Raw genomic sequence first — 27,833 nt, forward strand, 5'->3', positions numbered from 1 at the left:
ATAGTGGTCCCAAGATCGACCCCTGGGGAACACCACAGGTCAAAGACATTGGTGTTGATGTACAGTTTCCAATGGCAACAAAGAAACTCCTTTCTTGTAGACATGATTTCAGCCAGTTGATAACTATGCCTGTAAATCCAACTCAGTGTTCTAGTCTGTGTAATAAAATATTGTGTCAAATGCTGCACTAAGGTCCAGTGTAAGGACTGATGTTTTACCTGAATCTGTATTGAGGCGTATGTCATTGAAAACCTTGATGAGAGCTGTTTCAGTGCTGTGATTTGCCCGAAAACCCGACTGAAAGTAATCAAAATACCCATTTGATGTTAGGAAGGTGGTTAGTTGATTAAAGACTAGGGGAGACCTCTTTTAGCAGTAATTCCTACATGAAATGAAAGCTTGGGGTCTTGGCTTTAAATGTGTCTAATTTTTACTTTTAGAATGTATTGTAACAGGGAGCAATTAACCATCAAAGACACTCTGACACAATGTGACAATCAACCCCATCATGGTTTTGTCAAGTGTGTCGTGGTCTATCAAGCTGAACTCTGACATCAAGTTTCCCTGTAGCTGGAAGTTCCGGATGTTGAATTAGTAATTGAGCAGATATGTTGAGTCTGATTTTGTCAATTTTACCTTTAAATAAAGATGAGAACTCATTGCATTTATTAGTTGAGAGAAGTTCTGGCGCTAATTGTGAGGGGGGGGGGGGGTTGTTAACTTATCGACAGTTGAAAATAGAACATGAGTGTTATTTGAACTTCTACTGAGAAGATTCCTACACAAAACGCAAGCCCTTCAACAGTCAACAATAAATACCACTCTAGTAACACAGTGTCAAGATTTCAGTTCAGGACACAATATGAAGAAGAGTAGAGGCTAGTCTGTGAGGACTTCAGCCATGTATAATTTTGACTGAATTGTGTTGTGTTACAAAAGATCCGAGGTGCTGTGCTACGCTACTTGAGAATGGTGTTGTGTTAATTGTGTGTGTTTTGAAAATACGTATAACAATCAAATAAATTCCAATGATGCCATGCGTTGTTTTTTACACATCCATTTTTATACAACAGTTCTGAATCCTCTGAGGTGGAGGAACTAGCTGGGGAGGAGGAGGAGGAAGAGAAAATGGTGGTGGGGGTGCTGACTCCTGAGGAGCTGGAGAAGCTGAAAGAGGCGGTGGATGAGAGGAAGAAGCTCATCACCACGCTCAGAGGAAAGCCCTGGCCCATGATGAAGAAACTACAAACACTCAAGTACTGAGGCCACTCATGTACTGATCAAAATAAATGCTTTAGAAATACCTGCACTTGAATGAGTAGTGAGTAGTCATCAAGCTTAATAGTGTTTTCCAGCAGAAAATGCTGACAGGGCGTGGTACTGACCTTGTGTGACCTTGCCATCCTTGTCACATATTATTAATATTTTAGAGATCTCTCTCTCTCTCTCTATCTTTCATTCTCTCTTCTCTCTCTCTCTGTCCCTATCTGTGTGTGTGTGTGTGCTTCTGTGTGTACTTGTACTTGTATGTGTATGTGTATGTGTATGTTTGTTTTTTAGAGAATCTCAGGAGTTTGTGGAGAAATATGAGGGTGCTCTTGGGAGAGGAAGGGGTAGAAAGCTGTATGCCTACAAAGTCATGATGCAAAAGGTGATGTATAAGCAATGTGAGCAATACGGCAAGCAGAGACAACACCCATGTTAGTAACGAGAAACAAAGCCAAACGTATTACTCCAATTCATTATTATCTACGTGTCAGAATACCATTTGTGTTTGTAGTTCCAGCATGTATTCTCTCTCTTTTGCATGTCAGAAATGGATGAAGTTCCTGCGCGACTTTGAGAACTTCAAGACAGCGTGCATCCCATGGGAAATGAAGATCAAAGACATAGAAAGTAAGAGTTCACCTCAGGCTTACATGATGCTAATGATTGCTTGACAGCATTCATTCACTTTTTGTGCCAGTGACTAAATTAGATCATTTGAAAATGAGGATGCAATGTGTCCCTGTGATACTTGCATCTTAATGCTCTGGTTTTGCTACAGGTCATTTTGGGTCCTCTGTTGCGAGCTACTTCATCTTTCTCAGGTGGATGTATGGGATCAACATGATTCTCTTTGGACTCACGTTCGGCCTGGTCATGGTTCCAGAGGTACGACTGCAGACACCGTAATTTGTGTCCAGTTGCCATTAATATACTGCTTTTATATCATTATTATTACTATTTATGCATACTCCCCTTCTTCTTTTCTTTCTATTTATTATTATTATTATTATTATTATTATTATTATCATTATTATTATTATGTTATTCTATTATTATGATTATTATTATTATTATTGCTATTATTATTATTTGCCTTTTGTATCTTTTTATTGTTCTTGTTTTGTTATTTTGATTATTGTTGTTGTATGTTTTGTAACTCAGGGCATTGCTGTAAAAGCGATGGATGCTCAGTCAATTTCTCCCTGAATAAAAAAAACGGTTGATGATGATTAAATGAAAATGAAAAATCACTACGTTCTCCATGTCCAGGCACTGATGGGGAGGCCTTATGGGAGCATTCCGAGGAAGACTGTTCCCAGAGCGGATGAAACAAGTGCCATGGACTTTGCCATCTTGTGGGATTTTGGGGTTTGTGTATTCTGCTGCTGACACACACACACACACACACACACACACACACACACACACACACACACACAAACAAAGTCATACATGCATTTATAAACAGACACAGATGTGTGTATGCATGTGGCCACACACACACACACACACACACACATAATGTTTTTGAAATGGTCCTTTCCTGTCCTTCAGGGGTTTGCTAAGTACTCAGTGCTTTTCTATGGCTACTACAACAACCAGCGGACTGTTGGCTGGCTGAAGTTCCGCATGCCTCTCTCTTACTTCCTGGTTGGGGTCGGCACAGTGGCCTACAGCTACATGGTGGTCATTCGGAAGTGAGTGGCTGCTCTGCTGACATGAGACACATAGGCCCCTATCTTATGCCCGCTGCATTGCAACGCTAGGCGAAATGCAACGTGTCTTTGCTAGTGACCAACACAGTTTTCATATTCCCATCCAGTGTTGTCCACGTTGTCTAAATAGTAAATGAACTTGTGCACCCAGGGGTGTGACCGGCTTAACGCTAACGGCTTAACGCTATATGTTCTTTCATTGCTTATTTGTTACCCACTAAAACAACCCATTGAGAAATGTTGTCAAGTCATTAACATTAAATTCCTTTATGCCAAAAAATAACCTGCACATGAGGCAGTTTTGGACTGTCTACGTCATTTACGTAAGTAAGGCCCCTCTCAATCCAATTGGGAATGGGCCTCGTCAAGCACTGTCCTCTGCACTCCTTACTCGACTCCACCAGGATGGCCCGCAACGCCAATGAGCAAGGAGGCGGAGATGACACCAGTTTCAACTTCAGCTGGAAGATGTTCACCAGCTGGGACTACCTCATTGGGAACCCTGAAACCGCAGACAACAAGTTTGCCTCCATCACAACCAGCTTCAAGGTGAGTGTTATTCCAAACAACCAGAGAAGTCCCACAGCACCATAACCCTTGATGTGGAGCTATCGAGCAGTATGAGACAGAGACTGTAGAGTGGGTGTTGTCTGTCTCGTGTCTGTGTGTTGCCATGAGTGAGCGAGTGAGTCTGCTCCACTACATGTTCTTGTGTTCTCAGGAAGCCATTGTGGAGGAGCAAGAGAACAGGAAAGATGACAACATCCACCTCACCCGCTTCCTCAGGGTCTTGGCCAACTTCCTGGTGCTCTGCTGCTTGGCAGGAAGTGGATATCTGATCTTCTTTGTGGTCAGGAGGTCTCAGAAGTTTGCCTTTGCAGGGCTGGAGAACTACGGCTGGTGGGAAAGAAATGAAGTAGGATGTATTATTTTTTATTTTTTTATTTATGTATTTAGCACTTCTAAAAAGACAGAGTCAAAGAAGAAACAAAGAAAAGAAATCAGTGCAGGAAGAGGCAGTAAGCCCAGACTGGCTTATATGAGGCCTCCACCTAAAAAAGTAACATAACAACAAGAGCCACAACAAAAGTATTAAAACAATATAAATTTAAAGAAATATAAAAGAAAAAGGGAAAAAAATAATAAATAAAAAAATGAACAAACAGTGTAAGCACTACAGTAGAACAAACTACTATGACAGAAATCTTCAGGAGAACCAGCTATAGACCAGCGATTAAGTTAGCCTTTAGGCATCTTTTAAAATGATTAGTAGTAAAATAATTCCAGGCCAGTCCATATTTTAGCACCCCTATAACGTATGGAAAATTGAGCTTGACATGTTCTAAGTTGAGGGGGGTGAAAATCATTAGCTTGCCTCGTTACATATGAGTGAACCTGTGAATTAGTTTTAAAATAGCACTTAAATTGCTCAGGAATCTTTCCATTATATATTTCATAAATAAAAACACAGGTTTGAAGTACATTAATATCATTAACAGTAAGGATTGTCAGTTCTTTAAATAAAGGAGTAGATGCAGTACTCCATTCAGAACAGTTTTTTTGAAGGACCAGTAATTTGTGAATGGTGGAAGGAAAAGTACTTGCCCACACTAAATTACAGTATGAAAGGTATGGGTAAATTAAACTATAATAAAGAGTGAGGAGGCAATTTCTGGAGACAAGATGACTAACCCTCATAATTATCCCAATTGATTTATTTACTTTTTTGCTAACCCAGTCTACTTGATCCTTCCATTTTAAGGTTTCATTAACAATAACACCTAAGAATCTGGTTGATGAAACTTACGGTATCTCTGTAGACTCAATTTTAATCTTAAATATGTCATTAGGGTATAGTTTTTTACCTCCAAAAATAATGAAATTAGATGTTTTAATATTTAAAGATAGTTTATTTAATTTGAACCAAGTGGCATATGCAGATAAGCCAGCATTTGCCTCTTTCATTAGAACATTGAAATTTGAATGTGAAAGAATCAAGGTAGTGTCATCTGCAAACATAATAGGAGAAAAAAAGGTTAGAAACATTGGCCAAATCATTAATATAAATAAGAAATAATCAAGGTCCCAGGATAGAACCCTGTGGAACACCACAGGGTAATCCAGCCATGTTGGAATTGCAACCCTTTACACAGACAAACTGTTTTCGATCAGATAAATAATTAATTAGCCACTTATATGTAAGATCATGAAAGCCATGTTTATGCAGTTTTTCCAATAAAATAAAATAGAATGATTAACAGTATGAAATGCCTTTGAAAAGTCTATAAAAAATACTACAAATGTATTCATTTTTCGTTTGAGCCAAGGTAACCTTGTCTATCAAGTGAAGAAGTGCCATATAAGTTGAATGATTTTTGCGAAAACCATATTGGTGTTTATACAGAATTTCATTAGAATCTAAATGTAGGATAATCCTCCTGTAAATCAGTTTTTCCAGTACTTTTGAGAAACAAGGCAAAATTGATATTGGTCTATAGTTATTAAAGCAACATGGATCATCTGTTTTATACAAAGGAATAACCTTGGCAATCTTTAAGTCCTGAGGCACAATGCCTGTTTTCAGGGACAAAGAGAAAATGTGGACAAGTGGTTGTAATATTATTTGTTTCACCTCCTTGACAAGAAAAGTTGGAATACCAACCCGCTGATGAAGTTGTTAGCTAATCAATTATTTCACTTATTTCCTCAAGGTCAGGAGGCTTAAAAGAAGAAATCCTTTGATATATCTTTTTAATAAAGTCCAAGGGACTCCCGTTGCAATCAGAGATTTTATTTGCCAATTCCTGCCCAATATTGACAAAAAGTGAAATATTACATTTTTCAGCTATATCCAAAGGATTCTTGAGAGACCTATCACTATCATGAAACTCTGTAGGTAACCTACGAGTTGTAATTTGGCAATTTGAATATTTCCTTTGAATCCTCTGTAAGCCAGGTTTCTGATAACGCAATCACAGAGAATTCATGTTTGATTTGTGACAAATAATGAATGAATTTATCATAATTCCTAGAAAGACTTCTTATATTCAAATGAAAAGTAGAGAATGTATCAGAAGTAGCAGAGTCACATATGCTGTTAAATTCTGCTTCACTTAAAAAGCTACATAGTTTAGATATATCAAAAGAAGAAAAAAAGTGAGTGTCCGGATCAACATCCGAACAATAACAGTCAACTGTAACTGATTCAAAAGGATCAACAAATTCAGATTTGTTATTGTCCATAGAAAGTGTGAGAAGACATATAGTGGAAACTAATGAACCGGACACTGGCTGCTTGACTGTCCTTGTTGTTTTTGTGAAGGTGGATGGACAATCAGTTTGTCATATCTCAGATATGTAATATCCCCCCTCTCCCTTGCTGCCCTCATGGCTGGGAGAAGTTCTTTCCTCTTTAGTCGGATGGCCTCAGTAAAATCCTCATTGATGTAGATGCCTGTTCCCTTTAGATGTTTGGTTTTGTCCAGAACAGCCATCTTGTCCTTTAGTCGTAGAAATCTGACAATGATTGGTCTGGGTATTCTATCATTAACGGTTTATTTGTCAGTGAAGAGTAGGCTGGTGCCAGTGTAATGATTTGGAGAGGGTCAGGCAAGAAGGAAAACTGTTCTAGTGTAAGTAGAACAAAATAATATTTAATATTTAGTAGATAACAAGATCAACAAATAACATGAAAACAGACTGATGGACACTGTATGAAATGTAAAAAGATTCATAGATATATGTCATTTTAACTAAGAAATACCTTTAAATAAATGTATTTCATATGTACATGTGTATATATAAAACCTCAACTTACACTAAACCTACACCTAAACTAGAATGTGTGTGTGTGTGTGTGTGTGTGTGTGTGTGTGTGTGTGTGTGTGTGTGTGTGTGTGTGTGTGTGTGTGTGTGTGTGTGTGTGTGTGTGTGTGTGTGTGTGTCTGTGTGTGTGTGTGTGTGTCCTCATGGTTCAGGTGAACATGGTGATGTCTCTGCTGGGGATGTTCTGTCCCATGCTGTTCGACGTGATCAGCTCTCTGGAGAATTACCACCCCCGCATCGCCCTCCAGTGGCAGCTGGGGCGCATCTTCGCCCTGTTCCTGGGCAACCTCTACACCTTCATCATCGCCCTCATGGATGAGATCAACCTCAAAGTGAGTCAGGCTACACGCCAGGAATAGAACAGCCCATGTGCTTTATTACTGAAAAGACGTGTTTGTTACCCACAAATCTACTGACACTTCTGCTTTTCATCCTTATATGTGTAAGAGCATTCATAGATGAAATGAAAACACAATTCGACAATAAAACAGTCTTTGTTGTTGCTATGAAGGAGGACACATATTACTTAGCATATCATATCTTTGAGGGGCAATCCAAACAGGTCACTCGAATGTTCCTGAAACATACAGTAAGCATAGCATGGAATGGCCTTAGCTTTCCCCTGCCTTATGGTGCCCCTGAATGCTGGACCATGGGTGGATTTGTCTTCATAAGCACACTAAAGGATGGTAATAGTTACCTCTATTCAAATCTGAATGTGGTACATACAGTATATAGCACCTTCCACATTAATTGGCAACCTTGGAAACGTGCCGAGTATAAAAAAAGTAATCTTATGACGCTTTATCTTAATCTCATAATGAAAACAATCTGGAAAAGTCCACATTTTGAAGAGAAGCACATCGAACACATCAACATTGACACCAATGACACAAATAAAGTGTTTTGTTTTTTCCATGATGGGATTTCATTATTAGAGGAAAGAGGAGGAGGTCATAATAGCCAACATGACGTTGTGGCAGGCCAGCCTGTACAACGGGACCCTGGGAGAGAACAACACCACTCCTGTTATCACTGTTGACCCAGCTGATGTCCCCAGAGGACCTTGTTGGGAGACTATGGTGGGACAGGTAAGGATGTCTAGTCATATATGGTCAGAGGTGGACAGAGTACACAACTTCATTACTTGAGTAAAAGTACAGATACCCTTTGCTAAATGTTACTCAAGTACAAGTAAAAGTCCGACAGTCAGATGTCTACTTAAGTAAAAGTACTGAAGTACTTGTTTTTAAAAATACTTGAGTATCAAGAGTACAAGAGTACATTTTCTAAATATTGGATTACTACTGCCACAGTGCTTACATTTATGTACAGAAAGGTCCTACATGGAGTTATGAAAAATTTTAATGTTAATACCTTGGAGAGGAATTGAAAGTAAAATCAAGTCATTTTCATCTTTTTACCATGTTGCCACTTGCCAGGGACGGGCAGTATTTCTAATACATGTATATAAAATACGTATTTCAAATACAAAATACTAATACGAACACTATCATTAACTTGTTCAGAAAATTGAAATAGTCTGGCGAGGTGGGGCCACAGGTTGGCCTATTCCCGGGATGGACCTGCTGCGTCTTAATCCATTGTTTCATCTCTTATCTAAATCTGACCATGGAGTTGACTTTGGCGGAAAGCTGAAGGCGATTGCTGATAGGCTGTCCCAATCAGTGGTGCCTGTACAATCTAATCACGTTTGAGAGGGAAACAACAAATTGAGGGTTTCCGAGATTTTTTTTAATTTTTTTTTTTATTATTTTTTTTTTAGAAGAAGTAACGGGTACTCACGGTTATGGATAGAAATGTAGTGGAGTAAAGAGTACAATATTTGCCTCTCAAATGTACTTGAGTAAAGTCATGAGTACTCCCCAAAAATGATACTCGGGTAAAGTACAGATCCATCAAAATTGTACTCAAGTACTGTACTCAAGTAAATGTACTCCGTTACTGTCCGGCTCTGTATATGGTAATCATAGTTAATCATGTCATAGTGATCTTCAGTGGGTCTACACACGTTGACATATATTACTTTTCACATTTACATTTTTTTATTTAGCAGATGCTTTTATCCCAAGCGACTAATGTATGTCATTTATATTACAAGGACCCTTATCCCACTTATTATTATTGTCCCCAGAGCAACTCAGGGTGAAGTGCCTTGCTCGAGGGCAAAACGGTGGTAGGCCGCAATTGAACCCACAACTTTACACACACACACACACACACACACACACACACACACACACACACACACACACACACACACACACACACACACACACACTCACTCACACAAACTCACACATAGAAGAACTTGAAGTAAGCTTATTTCAACCAAAAGAAGGATATGAGGCCACCCTACGCATGACGTACGATTGTGCTATTTTAGGCCATTGTCCCCATCCTCTGTAGGGTTGGTACATGTAGCAGAAGTGAGCCAGTAGTGGTTCCCCTTTAAGACGGCGGCTTGGCGTGAGCTTGGTTATGAGTAATGCTGGCCTCCTCTGCTTTCTGGCCAGGAGTTTGTACGCCTCATCATTTCTGACACCATGACGACGTACGTGACCCTGCTGATCGGGGATTTCCTCAGGGCGTTTATCGTGCGCTTCCTCAACTACTGCTGGTGCTGGGACCTGGAGTATGGCTTTGTGAGTTCCCTCACCCCACCATGGGGATCACGCCACGGCGTTCTTGTGATATTTGACTGTGTGAAACAATGCATCAGGCCAACACTGAGTAAATGTTTTTTTGGCACTCCTTTCCTCCCATGTTAAGCCCTCCTATTCAGAGTTTGATGTCAGCGGAAATGTCCTGGGGTTAATCTTTAATCAGGGAATGATCTGGTAAGGCGCTGGCTTCTGAAATAAGAATGTTTGAAAGTGTGTGTGCTTTCTTGTGTATACGTTTTATAAGAATAAATATAAAATAAAAGTTGTTTTATTGTCATTTGTAAAGATGATAGAGCATTTGGTATTTGTTGTGTATACACGGCTACAGAGTCCCTTATAATCTCTCGGTTTCCCTTTCCCTCTTTCTATATTGTACTCCCCAATCTCTCTCTCTCTCGCTCTCTCTCTCTCTCTCTCTCTCTCTCTCTCTCCCTCTCCCAAACCCTGTGTGTCCTTTGCTTCTAAGGATGGGAGCATTTTACGCCCCCTGTCTGCCAGCGATGAACGTGCTGCGCCTGCACGTCTCCATGTACCTGCAGTGCTGGGCAGTCATGTGCTGCAACGTCCCCCAGGAGCGCGTCTTCAAGGCCTCGGGCTCCAACAACTTCTACATGGCCATGCTGCTGGTCATCCTCTTCCTCTCCACCCTGCCCGCCATCTACACCATCGTCTCCATACCCCCCTCTTTCGACTGTGGACCCTTCAGGTGAAGGAGACGGGAGATGCTGTTTATATATATACTGTGTATGTGTGTGTGTGGGTATCTGTGTGTGTGTGTGAGAGATATACTCATACTGTATTATCTCTGCTGGTTAAATGTGTCTATGTCTATTTTTATATCTCGCTTTGGACAAAGGCGTCTGCCAAATCCATAACCATAACCATAACCATATATATATATATTTTGTGTGTGTGTGTGTATGTGTGTGCTTGTGTGTGTGTGTGTGTGTGTGTGTGTGTGTGTGTGTGTGTCTAAATATACCTATTCAGATAGACTCCCCTCTCCCCCTCCTCTTCCCTCTGAATCCTCTGAGTATTTCTATCTTTAGAATGAGAATATCTGAAGAACCTGTGAAAGCGGTGTAGATGTTACATAACACCTAATTTTCAGCAAATATTTTTAGTCCAGAACATCTAAAACTACTGATTAAGAGGACACATTGGCCACAGTGTCTGTACAATTCTTGCATCCAAATGCCCACGGGGACCCAGGTTGGAGTCCGACCTGCGGTCATTTCCCGATCCCACCCCATCTCTCTCTCCCACTTGCTTCCTGTCATGCTTCACAGTCCTATCCAAATAAAATGCAAAACAAATTCTACTCTGCCCAAAATGAGTTTACATGGGTGTTAAAGTGAGCATATATACTTCCTGTTCCCGCATGGGCATTGCAGTGGGAAAAGTCGAATGTTTGACGTAATCCAGGAGACCCTGGAGAATGATTTTCCAGCATGGTTTGGGATGGTATTCAGCTATGTGTCCAATCCTGGCCTAGTCCTTCCATTCCTTCTGCTTATGATGTAAGTGGACATTGCCTTGGGGCATTAGACTGTCTTAAACTTTACTAAAAAACTTTAAAACTTTAACTTTAGTATATGTGCAGTTACTATACTATATGAAACTTCTAACATTGTCATAACAAGAGACAGCCATGCATGTCTTATGTTGTTATGGACTAGGAAACTTTCAGTAGGCATGCAAAAGTGTGAAGTGTTAAATAAATAACTCTTTATTTTCTTTAGATTAGCAATATACTATCTTCACTCCATATCAAAGACATACAAACAATCCAACCTGGATCTTAAAAAGAAACTTCAAACAGTAAGTTCTTTTCGATATATGCACCCTTTCTATTTTTTAACATCTTGAGACATATACTGTAACCAGATTATAGCTCTAATGTCATATTTACATTACATGTAGTAACTAATATTGTCCTCTAGGTGGCAGTAAGGCCATGCAATATCATGATAAAAAGCTGAATGTTACAGTAACATTTCATGATCACATTACTGCAATTTATTTAAGAAAATCGCTCTCAACAACACACACTCAGAAGAAACATAGTGTGAAACAGTATAAATAATAGGTATAAATATTCAAAGTGTGTATTTGTGTGTGTGTGTGTGTGTGTGTGTGTGTGTGTGTGTGTGTGTGTGTGTGTGTGTGTGTGTGTGTGTGCATGTGTTTGTTTATTTTAACAAAGCAAAATGAAGAAAATAAAAAGAAGAATAAGAGGGCTGCTCTAAAGGCAGCGACTGACCTGGAGGAGGCCAGAAATACTCTACAAGAACAGCAGTCACAAAGCAACAACAACGCTTCAAACCGAGGTACAGTAGCCTATGGATCTACCATCTACACTAAACTGTGTAGGACAGGATCCCACTCAAACAACCTAGGAGTCATGTAGTGAAGTATTAGCGAAGGCATGTTTAAAATTACATAATAAATATAGTTGATTGTACATTTTTTATACAAAAAGAATGTACAAAAATGACATAATCATGCAATCATTTTAGATAGATATAGAAATTCAAAATATTTGCCAACTCTTGACACATGTTCAAGCAGGAATCAAGAAAAGTGAAGTAAAACAATTTCTCACACTCCCTTCCTTCTACTCTGGAATGTTCTCTCAGGTGACAGAAGACTGAACGACAGTAATGGTACAACTAACCAGATAGAGAACGGACACACCACAAAGAACCATTGTAGACCTCCTTATCCCCATAGATGCATGGACAGACCTTCAGTCCCAAGAGGACCTGGTATGCCTGGGTACCTACCAGGCCTCCCACATCGACCAGCACCCTAATGACCAAGACACACTCATTTACAACACTGACCGACAAGAGCAAGCAGGAAATGGATATAATGGATGTTAAAGAATCTCTGTTTATAAATTCTGTTTTTGTTTATGGATAATAAGGGTGAAGGAGAAGTGGACTTGATTTTGTTGTTTTTGCAACCAAATGTGCAATGCAACTGCTGGGCTGGATGTTCTTTGGGCTGAAGTGCCATTTGAAGCAGAGACTGTGGCCAAAAGCTGATAGACACACAAGTTGGCCCAGAGGAATGGAAATGTCTGGCTTACTATCTTTGGCAGGGAAAATAGATGGTCCTGTTACATGCACTTGGACCAAATGGCCCAATGTGACTTTCATAGAGCTATATGAAGTCCTTTAAACTCTTTCTTATCTCTTTATCATCATGGTCTGGTGCACCACAAGTCCCAGCGACAAACCCAAACAAACGACATCAGTAGATCGCAAATAAGTAACTCTAGCTTAGTCCACGGCTATTACTGCATCACTGGGGGAAATTACTCTTCAGGTTAGCATAAGGCTAAAAGGGTATAAATAGACACATCTGTCTGAATTGTCTTGCACTGCATTTATTTTGCTGCAAGGTAAACATAGTCAAGGCTGTGTTGATAATGACAAAGAAATGAGGCAATCACTCTTATAATTGTGTATTTTTCATATAGAAGAATACCACACAATCATTTAGTTTAATAGCATAGACTAAATAGACCATTTCCCCTGAAATGTACATTCCATGTTTAAGACAAAGCTGAGACTCTTATAACAACAAATGAAATCAGAGTGGGCATGAGCTTGATTTCCTGGCTCAACGTGCGACCACCTCTCAGTTTCACACTCCACTTTATTACCAAATCCATGCACATGAGGTGAGTGAGTGTAAGGTGACTGTCATCTCAATGCAAAGTATTCTCAAATTTACTCTGGCCCAAGTGGGTGTCGGGTGTCTCCAGATTGGATTCTCTTCCCAAGCAAACAGATTTGGCAGCAGCTCCTTGTTTTCGCTTCACTGATGGAAGGATTAGAATCCTACCCTGTTTGTGGTAAATGCATAGGAACATTTCCTGGCGACCCTACCCTATACAGGGCAATTCTGGATGGTCTGTTTTACTTTAGCCCTGATGAAGAGATGGAACAGTCCTTTCACATACAGAATGATCAGTCATTATCTGAGTCCGAGAATTCAATTTCATGCCACCCTAACATTTTTTCATTACAGAGTTGGCACATCAGTTTCATTAACATTTCAATGCTAATACAAAATTAATGACCAGCTTATCATTAAGAATTTATTCAAGTAATTTGAGACCCTTTGATAGGAAGTCCTTAATTTGATAAACAACTGAGTTGTACTGTATATCACAACACTGAGCTTTTTCTTGATTTGTAAGACCTAACTGCAAAAACGGTAAACCCCCCCCCACTCTCTAGATCGAATTAATAGTCTGTAGACATCAGTAATACACTGTAAAACAAACAAACGAAAACAAGACCATGGCGTTTTCACAATATCCTATAGTGGGCCCTGTAGATCTCAATTACAGACACATGTTATGCTGACTATACTACACACATTATTTATTTAAAGCTGTTAACCACAGTTACATCAAACGTCACTACGCTGAAGACGCATTTTCAGTTCACTTTATTTTATTAATTTCTTAATTGCAAGTAACAGAAACTTAATCTACATGTAAATGTCCTTAAACTACAAAGACTAGATAATTAAGCAAACCAGTGGATTTTGGCTTACTTTGAACATTTCATTTTTATCTGCGCGTCCAACTAACAGACGTCGCATCCTTGGAAAAACGTGGGTCGACATTCCAGGTGCGCTTTTACGCGCCGCGCCGACCGCTTCTACGCTTGTAGAGTGAAAACCGAGTCTGATTGTGACAGAGAAAGGAAATCAAAGAGGCCTGTTATTTAGAAAACCGACTTGAAATCCATGAGGACATACTTTCAGGAGGAACAACCGGTTGCTTAACATAGTCTGGTGGTCCATTCTCCAGTTTCCTTTCAATTATTGAACAGGTCAACAAAGCCATGCCAGCATAACTGCAGGAAGGGCGACATGTGTCGACTTAATTAAGGGGAACATGTAGCAGACTTAGACAAATGCATAGTGAGCGATCTGCCGAACAAAACTATTTTTTAAGGTTAATCTGTATGCCTTGAGTCCTGTGACGTACTTTGTTCTCCGAATTCTCTGAGTTTGTTCTGTGGTAAAATAGTTTGGGCATTGTTTTCATAGCCAAATTCATGGCCATGTAGCATTCTATAGCAAGGCTCTATACGCAAATCAAATCATAAGTGCGCTAGGCCATAAAAAATACCTTCAAAATATCTTCAAAAACTTGGGTTTACCTATAGCCTATCATGAAAGTTTTCTCCCGTCAACCTCAAGCCTTCAGATGAGTCTCACTCGTTGTCAAGGAGACTCCTTAGTCTACACACAGATGCACCTGGGAATGATGCGTAGCCTGAGCACCTGCCACTCACTCGGATGGCAACGCAGGAGAACGAAACATCCACTCCAGAGCTGGTAGACTCAGAATGCCTCGCAGGAAAAACGACATCGCAGTAATAGACGATGGTGGGTCATCGCCTTGACTATTCCTTTTTAAATATTTTATCCATGGACTGTTTAATTTGCTCTTAAGACAACAATCTCGTAAGACGAGTGTAATGATGTCACTGGGACTGTAACAGTAGCCCAAAACTCTTGAGGATGGAAAAGGAATAAGTATCCAACGACAACTGAATCAATTGCTCAGTTCTCCAGTCTGAGATTAAGTACTTGGGTTCTCTCAATTAAAAACAAATTTGTATTTGTTTGTTTGTTTGTGTTTGTCACAGTGGGGATGGAAATAGATGCTGTGCTGGACAGTGATGAGGATGGTAAGTCCCTTCATGGTCTTTAGAGCTTGAGCTGTAAAAAAAAAAAAAAATGCTTTCCAAATTCTGCTTTGAAGTGTGATGCGAACTGCTGCCTGTCATTTGTTGCAAATATGGCCAGACTGTGTTTAGCAAAAAGCATAGCAGAGCATTGTGGTTATTATGTATACAATAATTCTGGATTGACTATTGATCTGATGATACAACTGTCCCAATGTCGTATTACCGTAAGTGGTTGGAGATACAGATTCTGGAAAACTGGACACAGCTCCTTTGTCTGGATGCTGTAGACTGCAGCACTGTTTAATGTGTTTGAAATGTTGTGATATTTCCTCCCTCAGAGAGCAGGACCAGGAGATCCAGAGCCAACAGAAAGCCCAAACCACCTCCTCGCAGGAGGCAGGAGGACAGCGAGGAGGAGGAGAGTGAGGAGGAGGAAGCTCCCAGGAAGAGGAAGCCCAAGAAGAAAGCCAAGCAGGAGAGCGAGGAGGAGGAGAGTGAGGACGAGAAGAAAGGTCGGAACCGGGGCGGCAAAAGAAACGCCGGCAGAAAGAAGAAGGCGGCGGAGGAGAGCGACGAGGAGAGCGAGGAGGAACGAGGGAACAAGAGGAAGGGAGGGAGAGGAGCCAGCAAACAGGAGAAACAGGAGCAGAACAAGGAGAAGAGAGGGGGGGGCAAGGGTGCAGGAAAAGGTGGCAATGACAAAGACAAAGACAAGAAGAAGGGGAAGGACAGCAGGTGCAGTATTCTTTGAGTTGATGTTTGGCCATGCTGTCTGCTTCCTGCCCCACAGTCTTCTGGGTCCAATTTGTTTTCTGTTTTGTAAGCCTAAGCATCCAGCTGAGGCAGCGACGTAAGATCTGTTTACACTTAAGTAGTATTGTCCTAGCTATCTTTAGATGCCACCAGTTTCGATAAATGTGCACATGTGATTTTCTCTACCTCCAGCAAAAAGGTTTTTACAATTGTACATTTAATTTTGCCACGCAGTTCCCTATCATATGTGATCACTGAGTAGTGGCAATGTGTGATCTGGTTTATTCGCTGAGTCAATGATTTCTGTGGATGAGTGCATGTCCTGACTGCTTGAGAGAAACGCTGCTCTTCAGCTATCTGTCCTGATTGCTGCTCTTTCCTATTCATACCACACTGCCTTCCATCTTTTGAACTGGAAGAGCCCAATGCATACATCAAAACAAGCAACTTCTACCTCATCTACCCTCCTCTGGCTGGTCCACTTGCAAAGCCCTCTACCAGCCAGATGGTGCTCTCTGATGGCTTGATTCTCTCCTGACAGTTCATCGAACGACGACGATGACGATGAGGAAGATGAGTCGATGTCGGAGGGAGAGATAGCCGCTCTGAAAGAGGAGGTGGAGGAGAAGAAGAAGACTATCGCCACTCTGCGGAACAAGCCATGGCGCATGAAGAGGAAACTCAAGTGCCTGAAGTAAAAATCTGCTTGTGTACACACATTACATCGCCTGCTTGTTCTCTCAACTCAAGTGTTTTTATTTGTGTTTTTCTTCTGATTTGACGTCCACATCTTTTGACTGGTTCATGTAGTGACTGCCACAGTGTCCTTTGTTTTGCTCGATTAAAGCTCCAGAATCTTTTGCATCGTATGTAACTCAGCTCCTGATGTGATTGCCTTGCCAAGTATTTGCCTACTTCTATAAACTGTTTTGAAATGCTAAAACGGTTGACTTGTCCCTTGTTTTGCATCATGGTTGGTGGTGCTGATATTCAAGGACATTTCATTAGCTTTTTTCACTGCAAAGCAGTACATATGTGACATTGTGGCTTTGCTTCAGTTACCCACAATCTGTGCATTTCCAGCAACGATGCTGTTAAAAAATCCATAGGTTCTCTTTGTACTCCAAGCAACCTTGTTGTGTGTGTGCAGCATGACATAAGAAGACGGGACCAATTAGAGGCAATACACCAGGCTAGACAGGATCGATAGGCTCCAGATAACTTTCCCGTGTACTCAGACAAGGTCCCTTAAGAGCATGTGTGGTTGTAACCGTGCCCCAGGTCAGAGAGCAGGTATACGTTACAGGTGATGTATTGTTGTAGGCCATGGGGTCTTGCTTTTGGTCTCCCATGACCCCAATGTGGTTTTTGCGAGTTGTTCCATATGACGTGTCCTACTTCAGTTGCGTCAGCATGGTCCAATTTTTTAATGAGGATCTGTTGATGAGGATTAGTTCTGTTTTGTGAGTTTGTCAAATGGGGACGAGGCTCCATAGCTGTGTGTCTCTAGGTGTGCACACTTAATGAATGTAAAGTTATGCTCTTAGATAATAAGTTTCTTAAAATACAGACATCAATAATGAATAGACAGGCAATGCTGGTGGTTCAAAGACTTCATTCACAGATACTTAACATGCATTGGCTAATTTATATGCATGATCACGTTTCAGCGGTGTGTGAATACAATCGTAGTCACATTTCTAATTTCTTGAATTTCCCCTAGGGATCAATAAAGTATCTATCTATCTATCTATCATTTCTGTCTTATAGAACTAGTAAAGAAAGAGCTTCCGCACAATGTCCACTTTGTAAGCAATTTATTGTAGCAACATCTTGGTCAAACGACCATCATTAGGCTGGTTGTTTGACCAAAACGTTGCTACAATAAATTGCTTACGAAGTGGACAATGTGCGGGAGTTCTTTCTTTACTACGTTGGTGACCTTTGGTCTTCTTTGGTCTCTTCTCTGTCAGTAAAAAGTGTGCAAAAGTTTTTTTGTTTTTTGTCTTATAGACCTAACAGTATAGGGTCTGTGCCATGAATCTGTCACTGTCACCTTTGCTGACAGGATGAATATGCCCCCCCCCCCTACACACACACACACACACTAACATATGAATGCATCATGCATTGGATAGTCATTTTTTCCTGTCTTTGTGTGGATACTAGGGAGGCCCAGAGCTTTGTGGAGAAATTTGAAGGTGCCCTGGGGAAAGGAAAGGGAAGGAAACTGTATGCATTCAAAGTCATGATGGCAAAGGTATAGTAAACCTACATTACTTTTCACTACAACATTCAACATTTGATAACAAGCAAACTTTTTCTGCAAACTTTTATGTGTGAACTATGTATGCATGTTTTTTTTTCTTCAGAAATGGATCAAGTTCAACAGAGACTTTGACAACTTCAAGACCGCCTGCATTCCCTGGGAGAGGAAGATCAAAGAAGTTGAAAGTGTGTTTTTGTAACACCTGTCACTAATTCTTTGTCAAATGCAATGTTGGAATGTTATTATAAATTGTAATGTTGATCTTTCTCTCTGTTGTTAAGGTCACTTTGGGTCCTCAGTGGCTTCTTACTTTATCTTTCTCCGATGGATGTACGGCCTGAATCTTATACTTTTTGGCTTTGTGTTTGGACTAGTCGTTATTCCAGAGGTCAATATGTTTTCCGTCATGAATACAGTATATGTATCACAATTCTTTTTATTTACCTTAAATTCAGTGGACATGAACTAGGATAATGTGGTATGGTATGGCCTACTTACACCTTCTCTCTCTCTCTCTCTCTCTCTCTCTCTCTCTCTCTGTGTGTGTGTGTGTATGTGTGTGTGTGTGTGTGTGTGTGTGTGTGTGTGTGTGTGTGTGTGTGTGTGTGTGTGTGTTGTGTTGTGTTGTGTTGTGTTGTGTTGTGTTGTGTTGTGTTGTGTTGTGTTGTGTTGTGTTGTGTTGTGTTGTGTTGTGTTGTGTTGTGTTGTGTTGTGTTGTGTTGTGTTGTGTTGTGTTGTGTTGTGTGTGTGTGTGTGTGTGTGTGCGTGCGTGCGTGCGTGCGTGCGTGCGTGCGTGCGTGCGTGCGTGCGTGTGTTTTCAGGTCTTAATGGGCCTGCCTTATGGATCTATACCTCGAAAGACAGTCCCGCGAGCAGATGAAGCCCGGGCTATGGACTTCTCCGTCCTCTTTGAATTTGGTGTGAGCGCTTTATTCCTGGATCCTCTGCTCGGGCTGTGGGGTTGAGTGCACAATACAGGGTCATCAGCTAATCTTTCTGCTGAATCTTTCTCCATCCAAATCTCCGTAATGTTGTCCTTTTGTTCATAGGGTTATTGTAAATACTCTGTCCTGTTCTACGGGTTCTACAATGACAAGCGGACCATAGGACTCCTACAGTTCAGGCTGCCCCTGTCCTATCTCCTCGTTGGCGTTGGGATATTTGGGTATAGCCTGATGGTTGTCATCAGAACGTGAGTCCCATTCCTTTGATAAACACAACAAATAGAAATAGTAAATAGAAAATAACAGGGGGAGCTGTGCTCCTTTCATCATCTAACCCAGTGTTTCTTAACTGGTGGGTCAGGACCTAAAAGTGGGTCATGGAACCGTTCTGGGTGGGTCGCGGAGCTTGTTGTTAAAAAAAAAATGCTATTACATCTAATATCGGACACAGGAGTTGAAAACGCTACCTCGTAGTTCACCACATCATTTGGCTTAAGCGCTATATGGGTTGCAACTTAATGACCATGGGAAATTGAGGGTCCCAAGGCCGGACCAGTTAAGAAACACTTTTCTAACGCACATTTTCCGTGTTTTATTTGAGTGTTGATTTTGATTAGTCACATTTATCATGGCATAACTCGGACATATTCAGTGTGAACCCAGGGTGTGTGAGTTTGTATGTGTGTGTGTGTGTGTGTGTGTGTGTGTGTGTGTGTGTGTGTGTGTGTGTGTGTGTGTGTGTGTGTGTGTGTGTATGCGTGTGTGTTTGTTCAAGAGACAGAGTGTGTGCCTGTGATTGAGTGAGTGTGGGTATTGTATGTGTGTTTGTGTGTACGTGCATGAGTGTGTGTTTGTTCCATCAGTCCTGCTGACTGACCACTGAATGTGCCCCCATGCCAGCATGGCGAAGAATGCCAACGAGGGGGGAGATGGAGCAGAGGATGGCGCTTTCACCTTCAGCTGGAAGCTCTTCACCAGCTGGGATTACCTGATCGGAAACCCGGAGACGGCCGACAACAAGTACGCCTCCATCACCACCAGCTTTAAGGTCAGCACCCCCCCTCCCCATCACCACCAGCTTTAAGGTCAGCACCCCCCCTCCCCATCACCACCAGCTTTAAGGTCAGCACCCCCCCTCCCTATCACCACCAGCTTTAAGGTCAGCACCCCCCCTCCCTATCACCACCAGCTTTAAAGTCATCACCCCCCCCCCATCTTAACAATGCTGTCATACAATTTCTGGCTAATTCTGCTGTTTGAGCTCAATAGACAATTACATGACCCCATTTTTTACAAACAAAGTGGCGGCAATCAGCAGTCAATTCTCTACATGCCCACACAACGCATCTGACTCAGATACCGCACTCCTACAACCTCTAGGGGCTGCTGGAACATCTTTTTCATCATTCGCGCCTCTCTCCGAGAGTGAAGTATTTAGACTCCTGACATGTAGCCGTCCTACCACATGCTCGCTGGACCCTATACCTACGAGCCTACTTCAGTCCATCAGCCCGACCATCGCACCAGCTATCACACATGTGATCAATGTCTCGCTAACCTCCGGCACATTTCCAACAGCGTTTAAAATGGCCCGGGTAACACCGTTACTTAAGAAAGCTTCTCTCAACCCTGCTCAAGTTGAGAACTACCGCCCTGTCTCACTCCTGCCTTTCCTATCCAAAGGCATTGAACGAGCAGTCTCCAAACAGGTCTCTGACTTCCTTTCACAGAACAACCTTCTGGATCCAAATCAGTCTGGGTTCAAAAGCGGCCACTCTACCGAAACGGCTCTGCTGTCTGTAACAGAAGCCTTAAAAGAAGCCAAGGCGACCACTCGGTTATCAGTACTCATTCTGCTTGACTTATCGGCTGCCTTTGACACGGTTAATCACCGCATCCTTCTCTCTATACTCGCTAACATGGGATTCTCCGGTTCTGCTCTCTCCTGGTTTGAATCCTACCTCACAGGACGCTCGTTTAACGTATCATGGCTTGGTCAGCTATCTGCACCTCACCATCTCACCACAGGAGTCCCCCAGGGCTCAGTGCTGGGCCCCCTTCTCTTTGCTATCTACACCACCTCCTTAGGACAGATTATCCGTTCGCATGGCTTCTCATACCACTGCTATGCAGACTACACACAGCTCTATCTGTCCTTTCCACCTGATGACCCCTTGGTTTCAGGACGGATCTCGGATTGCCTCTCAGACATAGCTACATGGATGAACTGCTGGTCCTCCCAGCTAAACCTACCATACACCACGACATCAACATCAAATTTGACTCCACGTCTGTTTCACCTACCAGGACTGCAAGAAATCTAGGAGTTGTTCTCGACAACCAACTAAACTTCTCAGATCATGTTGCCACAGTCGCCCGGTCATGCCGTTTCGCACTCTACAACATACGGAAAATCAGGACTTACTTGACTCAAGATGCTACCCAACTTCTGGTTCAGGCAATAGTCATCTCACGACTCGACTACTGCACCTCCCTCCTGACAGGTCTCCCAGCCTGCGCAGTGAAACCCCTTCAGATGATCAAGAACGCGGCGGCGCGCCTGGTCTACAACCAACCCAAAAGGGCACATGTTACCCCGGCTCATCCAGCTACACTGGCTACCTATGGTGGCCCAGTTCTGCTCCCACCTACTTGAATGCCCTCATACAGACATACGCTACCTCCAGACCGCTGCGCTCCTCAGATGAACGACGTCTAGCTCTACCAAACTTTTCTCATCTGTTGTTCCTCTTTGGTGGAACACACTGCCAGTTCCTACAAGGGCAGGGACATCCCTCTCCATTTTCAAAAAACTCCTGAATACCCAGCTGTTTAGAGAACATCTCCTCTCATAGCACCACTTACAACAAGTCTTGCTGATCCTAGCACTCACCAGCCGTCTTGAACTGACACGTAACTGTTAAAAACAGCACTCACTGATGCACTTATTCTTACTGTACTCTACCGTTTTTTAAATTGTCCTAAAATTGTTGAGAATTGCTTTAAAACTTAAACTGTTTACCATGTTGTTAGTCGCTTTGGCTAAAAATGTGTCAGCCAAATGTAATGTAATGTAATGTAATGTAATGTAATGTAATGTAATGAAACAACATGTTTTTCTTCATTTATCCTTACTTTAACCAGGTGAGTTCCATTGATATTGCAATCAAAATGTTCACTTTAAAAAAATAATAAAATGCACACATTAATCAGGCAGTTAGAGAGCCATATCCTCAAGAAAAAAAGAGTGTGAGATTGGAATCAAGGACTTTACCTTTAAGAGGCACACCAGCCATTCGGCTAGAGCAGTGGGGGCTCCTGTAGTTCAGGAAGTGGTGTATCGTACTAGCAACATTGAGATCACCTGTTCATGAGCTTCGATTTCCAAGTGCTGATGAAAAATGCATGTAGTTTGCTTGGACTGAAAGTATCTAGTATGCTAATTGTAAATTCAAATCAGCCTGGGAACATGCACCTCAAAGTTACTTAATCCTCAGTAAGTATGCGTACATTATAAGGGCTTATATAAAGAAAACAGTACCCTGGTTTTAGCCATGTTGCTAGAGTAGGGTGTAGCCTAGTGTTCAAGCAGGGCACACTCCTTGCCCTCCTCCTTGTTTCCATATAGGCCTAAGTATAATGATTTCATAAACAGTGGACGAAAATAACTTCGGTCAAAACCATCTGAATGTTTCATTTTTACATGTTGTGGATGTAGTAGTAGGGTGTTGAACGTTTGTTTTTGTGATTTTTTTTTTATCATTACCTACTCATTTATTCAAACAGTGATGAGAGCATTTCCATAGTATCACTGGACCATATATGACGTGATGTTAATGTTTTGTACCCCTGTAGGAGTCTATAGTGGACTTGCAGGAACAGCAGAAGGATGAGAACATTCACCTGCGCAGGTTTCTCCGACTCTTAGCCAACGTGCTCATCCTCTGCTCCCTCGCAGGAAGTGGCTACCTCATCTACTTTGTGGTCAAGAGGTCACAGGAGTTTGCTGAGAAGGAGGATGGGGAGCTGTCATGGTTTGAGAAAAATGAGGTGATCTCTCTGGTTAGGCCTCCAGAACTATCATCTCAGACAGAGTTAGAGTCATGTTGAGTTTGTGTTTGCTGGCCTTTTTTTCAAAACTCTCTCTCTCTCTCTTTCTCACTCACTCTCTCAGGTGGAATTTGTGATGTCTCTTCTGGGTTTGGCTTGTCCACCGTTGTTTGAGACTATTGGTGAGCTGGAAGACTATCACCCTCGGATTGCTTTGAAATGGCAGCTGGGCAGAATTTTTGCCCTCTTCCTAGGCAACCTATACACCTTCCTGTTTGCTTTGTTTGATGAAGTACAAGCCAAGGTAATGCAATTATTATTTGCCATCAACTTTCCAACTTTTCCAACTATTACTGTTACTAGTAGTTTTATTATTTTCACCATAATGAATAACTTGCTATATCTACAGGGTACCTGAGCACTGATAAAGCCATAGTGTAAATACATTTTAAAATCTAAATTTGAATGTCATTAACTGATTGTTTTGACATCTCGACTATTTTATGACATTTGATATCTTTGCTTAGCTGGAGAGTGAGAAAGACATCAAGAATGCTACGATCTGGGCCATCGAAGAATACTATGCCAATTACTCCATGCATCACAACACTACGACTAACATCCCTCCTCCAGACATTGATCCTGCCGACGTCATCAGAGGCCCATGCTGGGAAACCGGTGTTGGAATAGTAAGTTTGAAAAGCTGCTTCATAAAACAACAGTAATTTCCTGTGTCAGGATTAGCATTGTGCATTGTGTATAAACCGCAGGACAGTGTTTTATGCAAGTTAAAAAAACAAAACCATATTGAACCCATATTAAAAAGCTCCCGTGTATTAACCTCATAGCTGAAGAAATTTAGCAATATCAATGTATAAGCCGCGGAAATTACGGTAATAATACATGTGGTGATATTATGGGATGGGATTATGGGACACTGGGTGTAGATGAAATATGTTTTATGTATTGAAAGACACACACTGTGTCTAATGTTCCTGATGAAGTTCCTGATTTTTGTGCGTGCAGGAGTTTGTGAAGCTCACAGTCTCTGATATTCAGGTGTCATACCTGACCATCCTCGTTGGGGACTTCCTGAGGGCAGTGCTTGTACGTTTCCTCAACTACTGCTGGTGCTGGGACCTGGAGGCTGGATTTGTGAGTCCTACTTTGACTAAAGGGCCATTCACACCAAAAATGATATGAATATGAACGACAACGTCCACACATAAACTACGATAACGATAACAACATGAAGAACGATATCGTTTTTCAGAATGTTAAAAAGCTGACAGCCAATCAGAATGCATCAGATTTTAGACATGACATTCATCAACAAAAGGAGACTTTCCTTATTATTGGTCAGTGTGGACACTAATGTCGTTATAGTTGTAATTATCTTTATAGTTATTGTTCCTGGTGTGAACGGCTCTTAACAGCTCTAGAGACAACTACAGCTATTCTCATTATTAATAGGCAGTCACCTCACTTACATTGAGACACAGTATCCTGTCAAAAGCAGTTTGAGCAGTCTGGGGTCTGTACACTTTCAGCTGCATCTCATGTTACAGCTCGGATAACTTTAATCTGAACGGCCGTCCTTCTCAGGATGTGTGCTTTGTGAACAGTAAATCCTAGAAGCAATTCAGCTGCACTCGACTTGCCACTCTATATCTGTGTCCACATTCACACGCGCCGCGTGGGATAGTAGTGTGACATCTGGCAGGGACAGGTGATACTTTTCGAGCCCAGGGACAAAGAGACAGGCGACACCATCGGAAGCACTTAATTACATTAGAGGGCAAAGAGAGACAGTGGGAGGCTTGTCATGAAGGTAAATAACAAATGAAAAGTCACGATACGTGTTTGTCTCTGTATGCGTGTTTGCATGTGTCTCTCTGGGTGTGTGTGTGTGTGTGTGTGTGTGTGTTTATGTATTATTTGTCTCTATGTATTTTCAGCCATCGTATGCAGAATTTGACATCAGTGGCAATGTGCTTGGGCTCATTTTCAACCAGGGGATGATCTGGTGAGGAAGTGAGGAAGTCATATTATCCATCTAGTACAGCCTTTAGCCAATGCTTGAAATAGCTGCTCTGAATGCACTTACATCACCCTTATACTCAGACTTTCAAGTTGATTTCTTCATATTCCAACCAACATTTCATTTGTGTGTGTGTGTATATGTGTACATATGTATGTGTGAGTGTGTGTGTGTGTGTGTGTGTGTGTGTGTGTGTGTGTATGTGTGTGTGTGTGTGTGTGGGCACATGTGTGTGTACATGTGTCTTTTGTAGGATGGGAGCATTCTATGCCCCAGGCCTGGTTGGCATCAACGTCCTTCGCCTCCTCAGCTCCATGTACTACCAGTGCTGGGCGGTGATGGCCTGCAACGTGCCCCATGCCCGCGTGTTCAAAGCCTCCGGCTCCAACAACTTCTACATGGGCCTCCTCCTGCTGGTGCTCTTCCTTAGCCTCATGCCCGTCATCTACACCATCATGACCCTCTCGCCCTCCTTCGACTGCGGACCCTTCAGGTGAGGGAGAACGCAGCTACCAGGACTCTAGCTAAAAGCATGATAGGATATTTCAGGGTGAATAATTCTGCCTATTATTTAATGCCCCACTTATGAATAAAAACGTTGTGTCCGTGTGCATGTATATGGGTTTATGAAGGGCGTGTTGACATTATTAGGATGTTTGAGTTCATCATGGAAGTGGTGTTGTTGCCATGGTTATTGTGCATGTGTTTACCCCTCATTAACTTTATTGTGTGCTCGATTCTGTGCTCGAAGAGGAAATGTATACGCTAATGCAGTATGCGTTGCATTGTGTTGATTTGACAGTGGAAATGAGAAGATGTATGATGTGGTCATTGACACGATTGACCGGGACCTGCCTGAATTCATGGGAACCATCTTCAGCTACGCATCCAACCCTGGGCTCATCATGCCTGCTGTGCTGCTGATGGTGTGAGTGGACAATTATGACCATGTAGGAGCCATTCATTTTAGGAAACTAAATTCAGAAAAAAAAATAACAGATTTTTGTAATATGTAAGAATCTCCTTAGGAATAGATTTGCTCAAAAAAAGTGATACCGTTTTCCAAGCAATGTCCGTTGCAACCTTTGCAACCATTCCATCCACATCATACAATCGAATAGAGACCGGGCGTTCAGCAAGAACATTGTTTCACTAATCGATGATTGCTTTTAGCTTTGACATTAAAAATCAAAACGATTTACTTTTGTCTTTAGTACGCTCTTTAGTGTTTGTATTTGTATTTAGTATTTAGAAAATGGTATTTTGTATTTAGGAAACAGTTTGAGAGTAAGAAAGAACTGGCAGTCAGAACGGAAAGACTTTTCAAAAAGCATGGTTCCATCCCTACAGTGCCTGATCCTGATTCCAGGCTAAAAGAGAGGCCTGAAAAAGCACCCAGTGCACAGAGATTAATACTTAAGGCTTTCAACAAGAAAAAAACACCCAGCAATGGTGTGTCACTGGAGTTTGCAAATGTATTTTGCAAGAGGAACCCATTGGAATAACCAGGACCCCAATTTAGTTGTGAGAAGGGTGAAACCAAGTGGAAATAAGTGTCTCTGTGATTTAATTGTTTTTCCCTTACTTGTCAGTTTGGCGATCTATTACCTGAATGCTGTGTCAAAAGCTTACCAGCAAGCTAACTTGGACCTAAAGAAAAAGATGCAAATGGTTAGTAAATAATGAAACATACAGTATGAGTACATGTAAATAATTCTGTATGGGTAGAAATCTATTTTTGTTATGAATATATTAGTAGACAGTATGATTTGATACCTGATGGGACTATGACTGTGTGTAGGCCAGAGATGAGGAGAAGAATCGCAGGAATAATAAGGCCAGTACCAACCAGGTGATGAAGGACCTGGAGGACCTCATGCCCAACAAGTCACTTATTCCGCCACCTGAACCAGAGAAGCCAGCAGGTGCGCTCATATATGCAAACTGACATATACAGTACACACACACACACACACACACACACACACACACACACACACACACAGTCCACACTAATACATACTGTACATACACACATGCCCACATCAGACTTATGTATCATCCAACGTGCAACTCCATGGTCTACCTACCAAGAGTAATGGATGCCTATGTGTATACAGAAACACACATTTACATACATTCTTACTCATACCTACATACAGTACTTTCACACAGTTTTTAATACGGGGTACGACACTGAAGTAACACACTATCACAATTTTGAAATAAAACAAATATAAGTTGAATGATAAGTACATTTATGACTCTCTGCAGAACCCATTAAAGAACAAGCTAAAGGCAAGTCACCAAAGTTGTCAGGGAAACCAGGTGCAGCAGGAGTGAACTTGCAAAAAGACGTCTCATTGGCTGCCGCAAACCCCCGTGGGCCAATCACCCACCCTCCAGCACCCAGGGGTCCACTACCAGGCAATCCTAGAGGTCCTAACCCCGGACCAGGAAGAGGGCGGGGAAGAGGAGGCCCTCCCAGACACTAGTTTTAGTAACTTTAACTAACGCTTACAGATGTGATATATATGCACTGCAAACACACAAACTG

The 27,833-nt window shown here is 41.7% G+C and overlaps 2 protein-coding genes across 2 annotated transcripts; both read left to right on the forward strand.

Moving 5' to 3' along the window:
• The first annotated feature begins 1,113 nt into the window (after positions 1 to 1,113).
• On the forward strand, positions 1,114 to 12,824 carry tmc1 (transmembrane channel-like 1). The gene is made up of 17 exons (XM_076269775.1): positions 1,114 to 1,256; positions 1,561 to 1,651; positions 1,815 to 1,896; positions 2,048 to 2,154; positions 2,539 to 2,637; positions 2,824 to 2,966; positions 3,389 to 3,533; positions 3,706 to 3,900; positions 6,962 to 7,141; positions 7,748 to 7,900; positions 9,347 to 9,475; positions 9,603 to 9,670; positions 9,963 to 10,202; positions 10,891 to 11,016; positions 11,239 to 11,317; positions 11,703 to 11,826; positions 12,136 to 12,824. Exons 1-17 carry the CDS (start codon positions 1,129 to 1,131, stop codon positions 12,309 to 12,311), a joined length of 2,265 nt encoding a protein of 754 aa, XP_076125890.1. The 5' UTR covers positions 1,114 to 1,128; the 3' UTR covers positions 12,312 to 12,824.
• Positions 12,825 to 14,777: 1,953 nt separating this feature from the next.
• On the forward strand, positions 14,778 to 27,771 carry tmc2b (transmembrane channel-like 2b). Its single transcript, XM_076271310.1, has 20 exons — positions 14,778 to 14,914; positions 15,178 to 15,219; positions 15,558 to 15,954; positions 16,514 to 16,666; positions 18,142 to 18,232; positions 18,345 to 18,426; positions 18,523 to 18,629; positions 19,063 to 19,161; positions 19,291 to 19,433; positions 20,086 to 20,233; positions 23,041 to 23,235; positions 23,360 to 23,539; positions 23,763 to 23,924; positions 24,262 to 24,390; positions 25,194 to 25,261; positions 25,530 to 25,769; positions 26,079 to 26,204; positions 26,869 to 26,947; positions 27,078 to 27,201; positions 27,551 to 27,771. Exons 1-20 carry the CDS (start codon positions 14,875 to 14,877, stop codon positions 27,769 to 27,771), a joined length of 2,826 nt encoding a protein of 941 aa, XP_076127425.1. The 5' UTR covers positions 14,778 to 14,874.
• The last annotated feature ends 62 nt before the right edge of the window (positions 27,772 to 27,833 follow it).

The sequence above is a fragment of the Alosa pseudoharengus genome, unplaced genomic scaffold (genome assembly GCF_046254945.1).
Source record: "Alosa pseudoharengus isolate Yale_2024_CS ecotype anadromous, Long Island Sound unplaced genomic scaffold, YU_APseudo_1.1 YU_APseudo_1.1_scf_6, whole genome shotgun sequence".
Lineage (NCBI taxonomy): Eukaryota > Metazoa > Chordata > Actinopteri > Clupeiformes > Clupeidae > Alosa > Alosa pseudoharengus.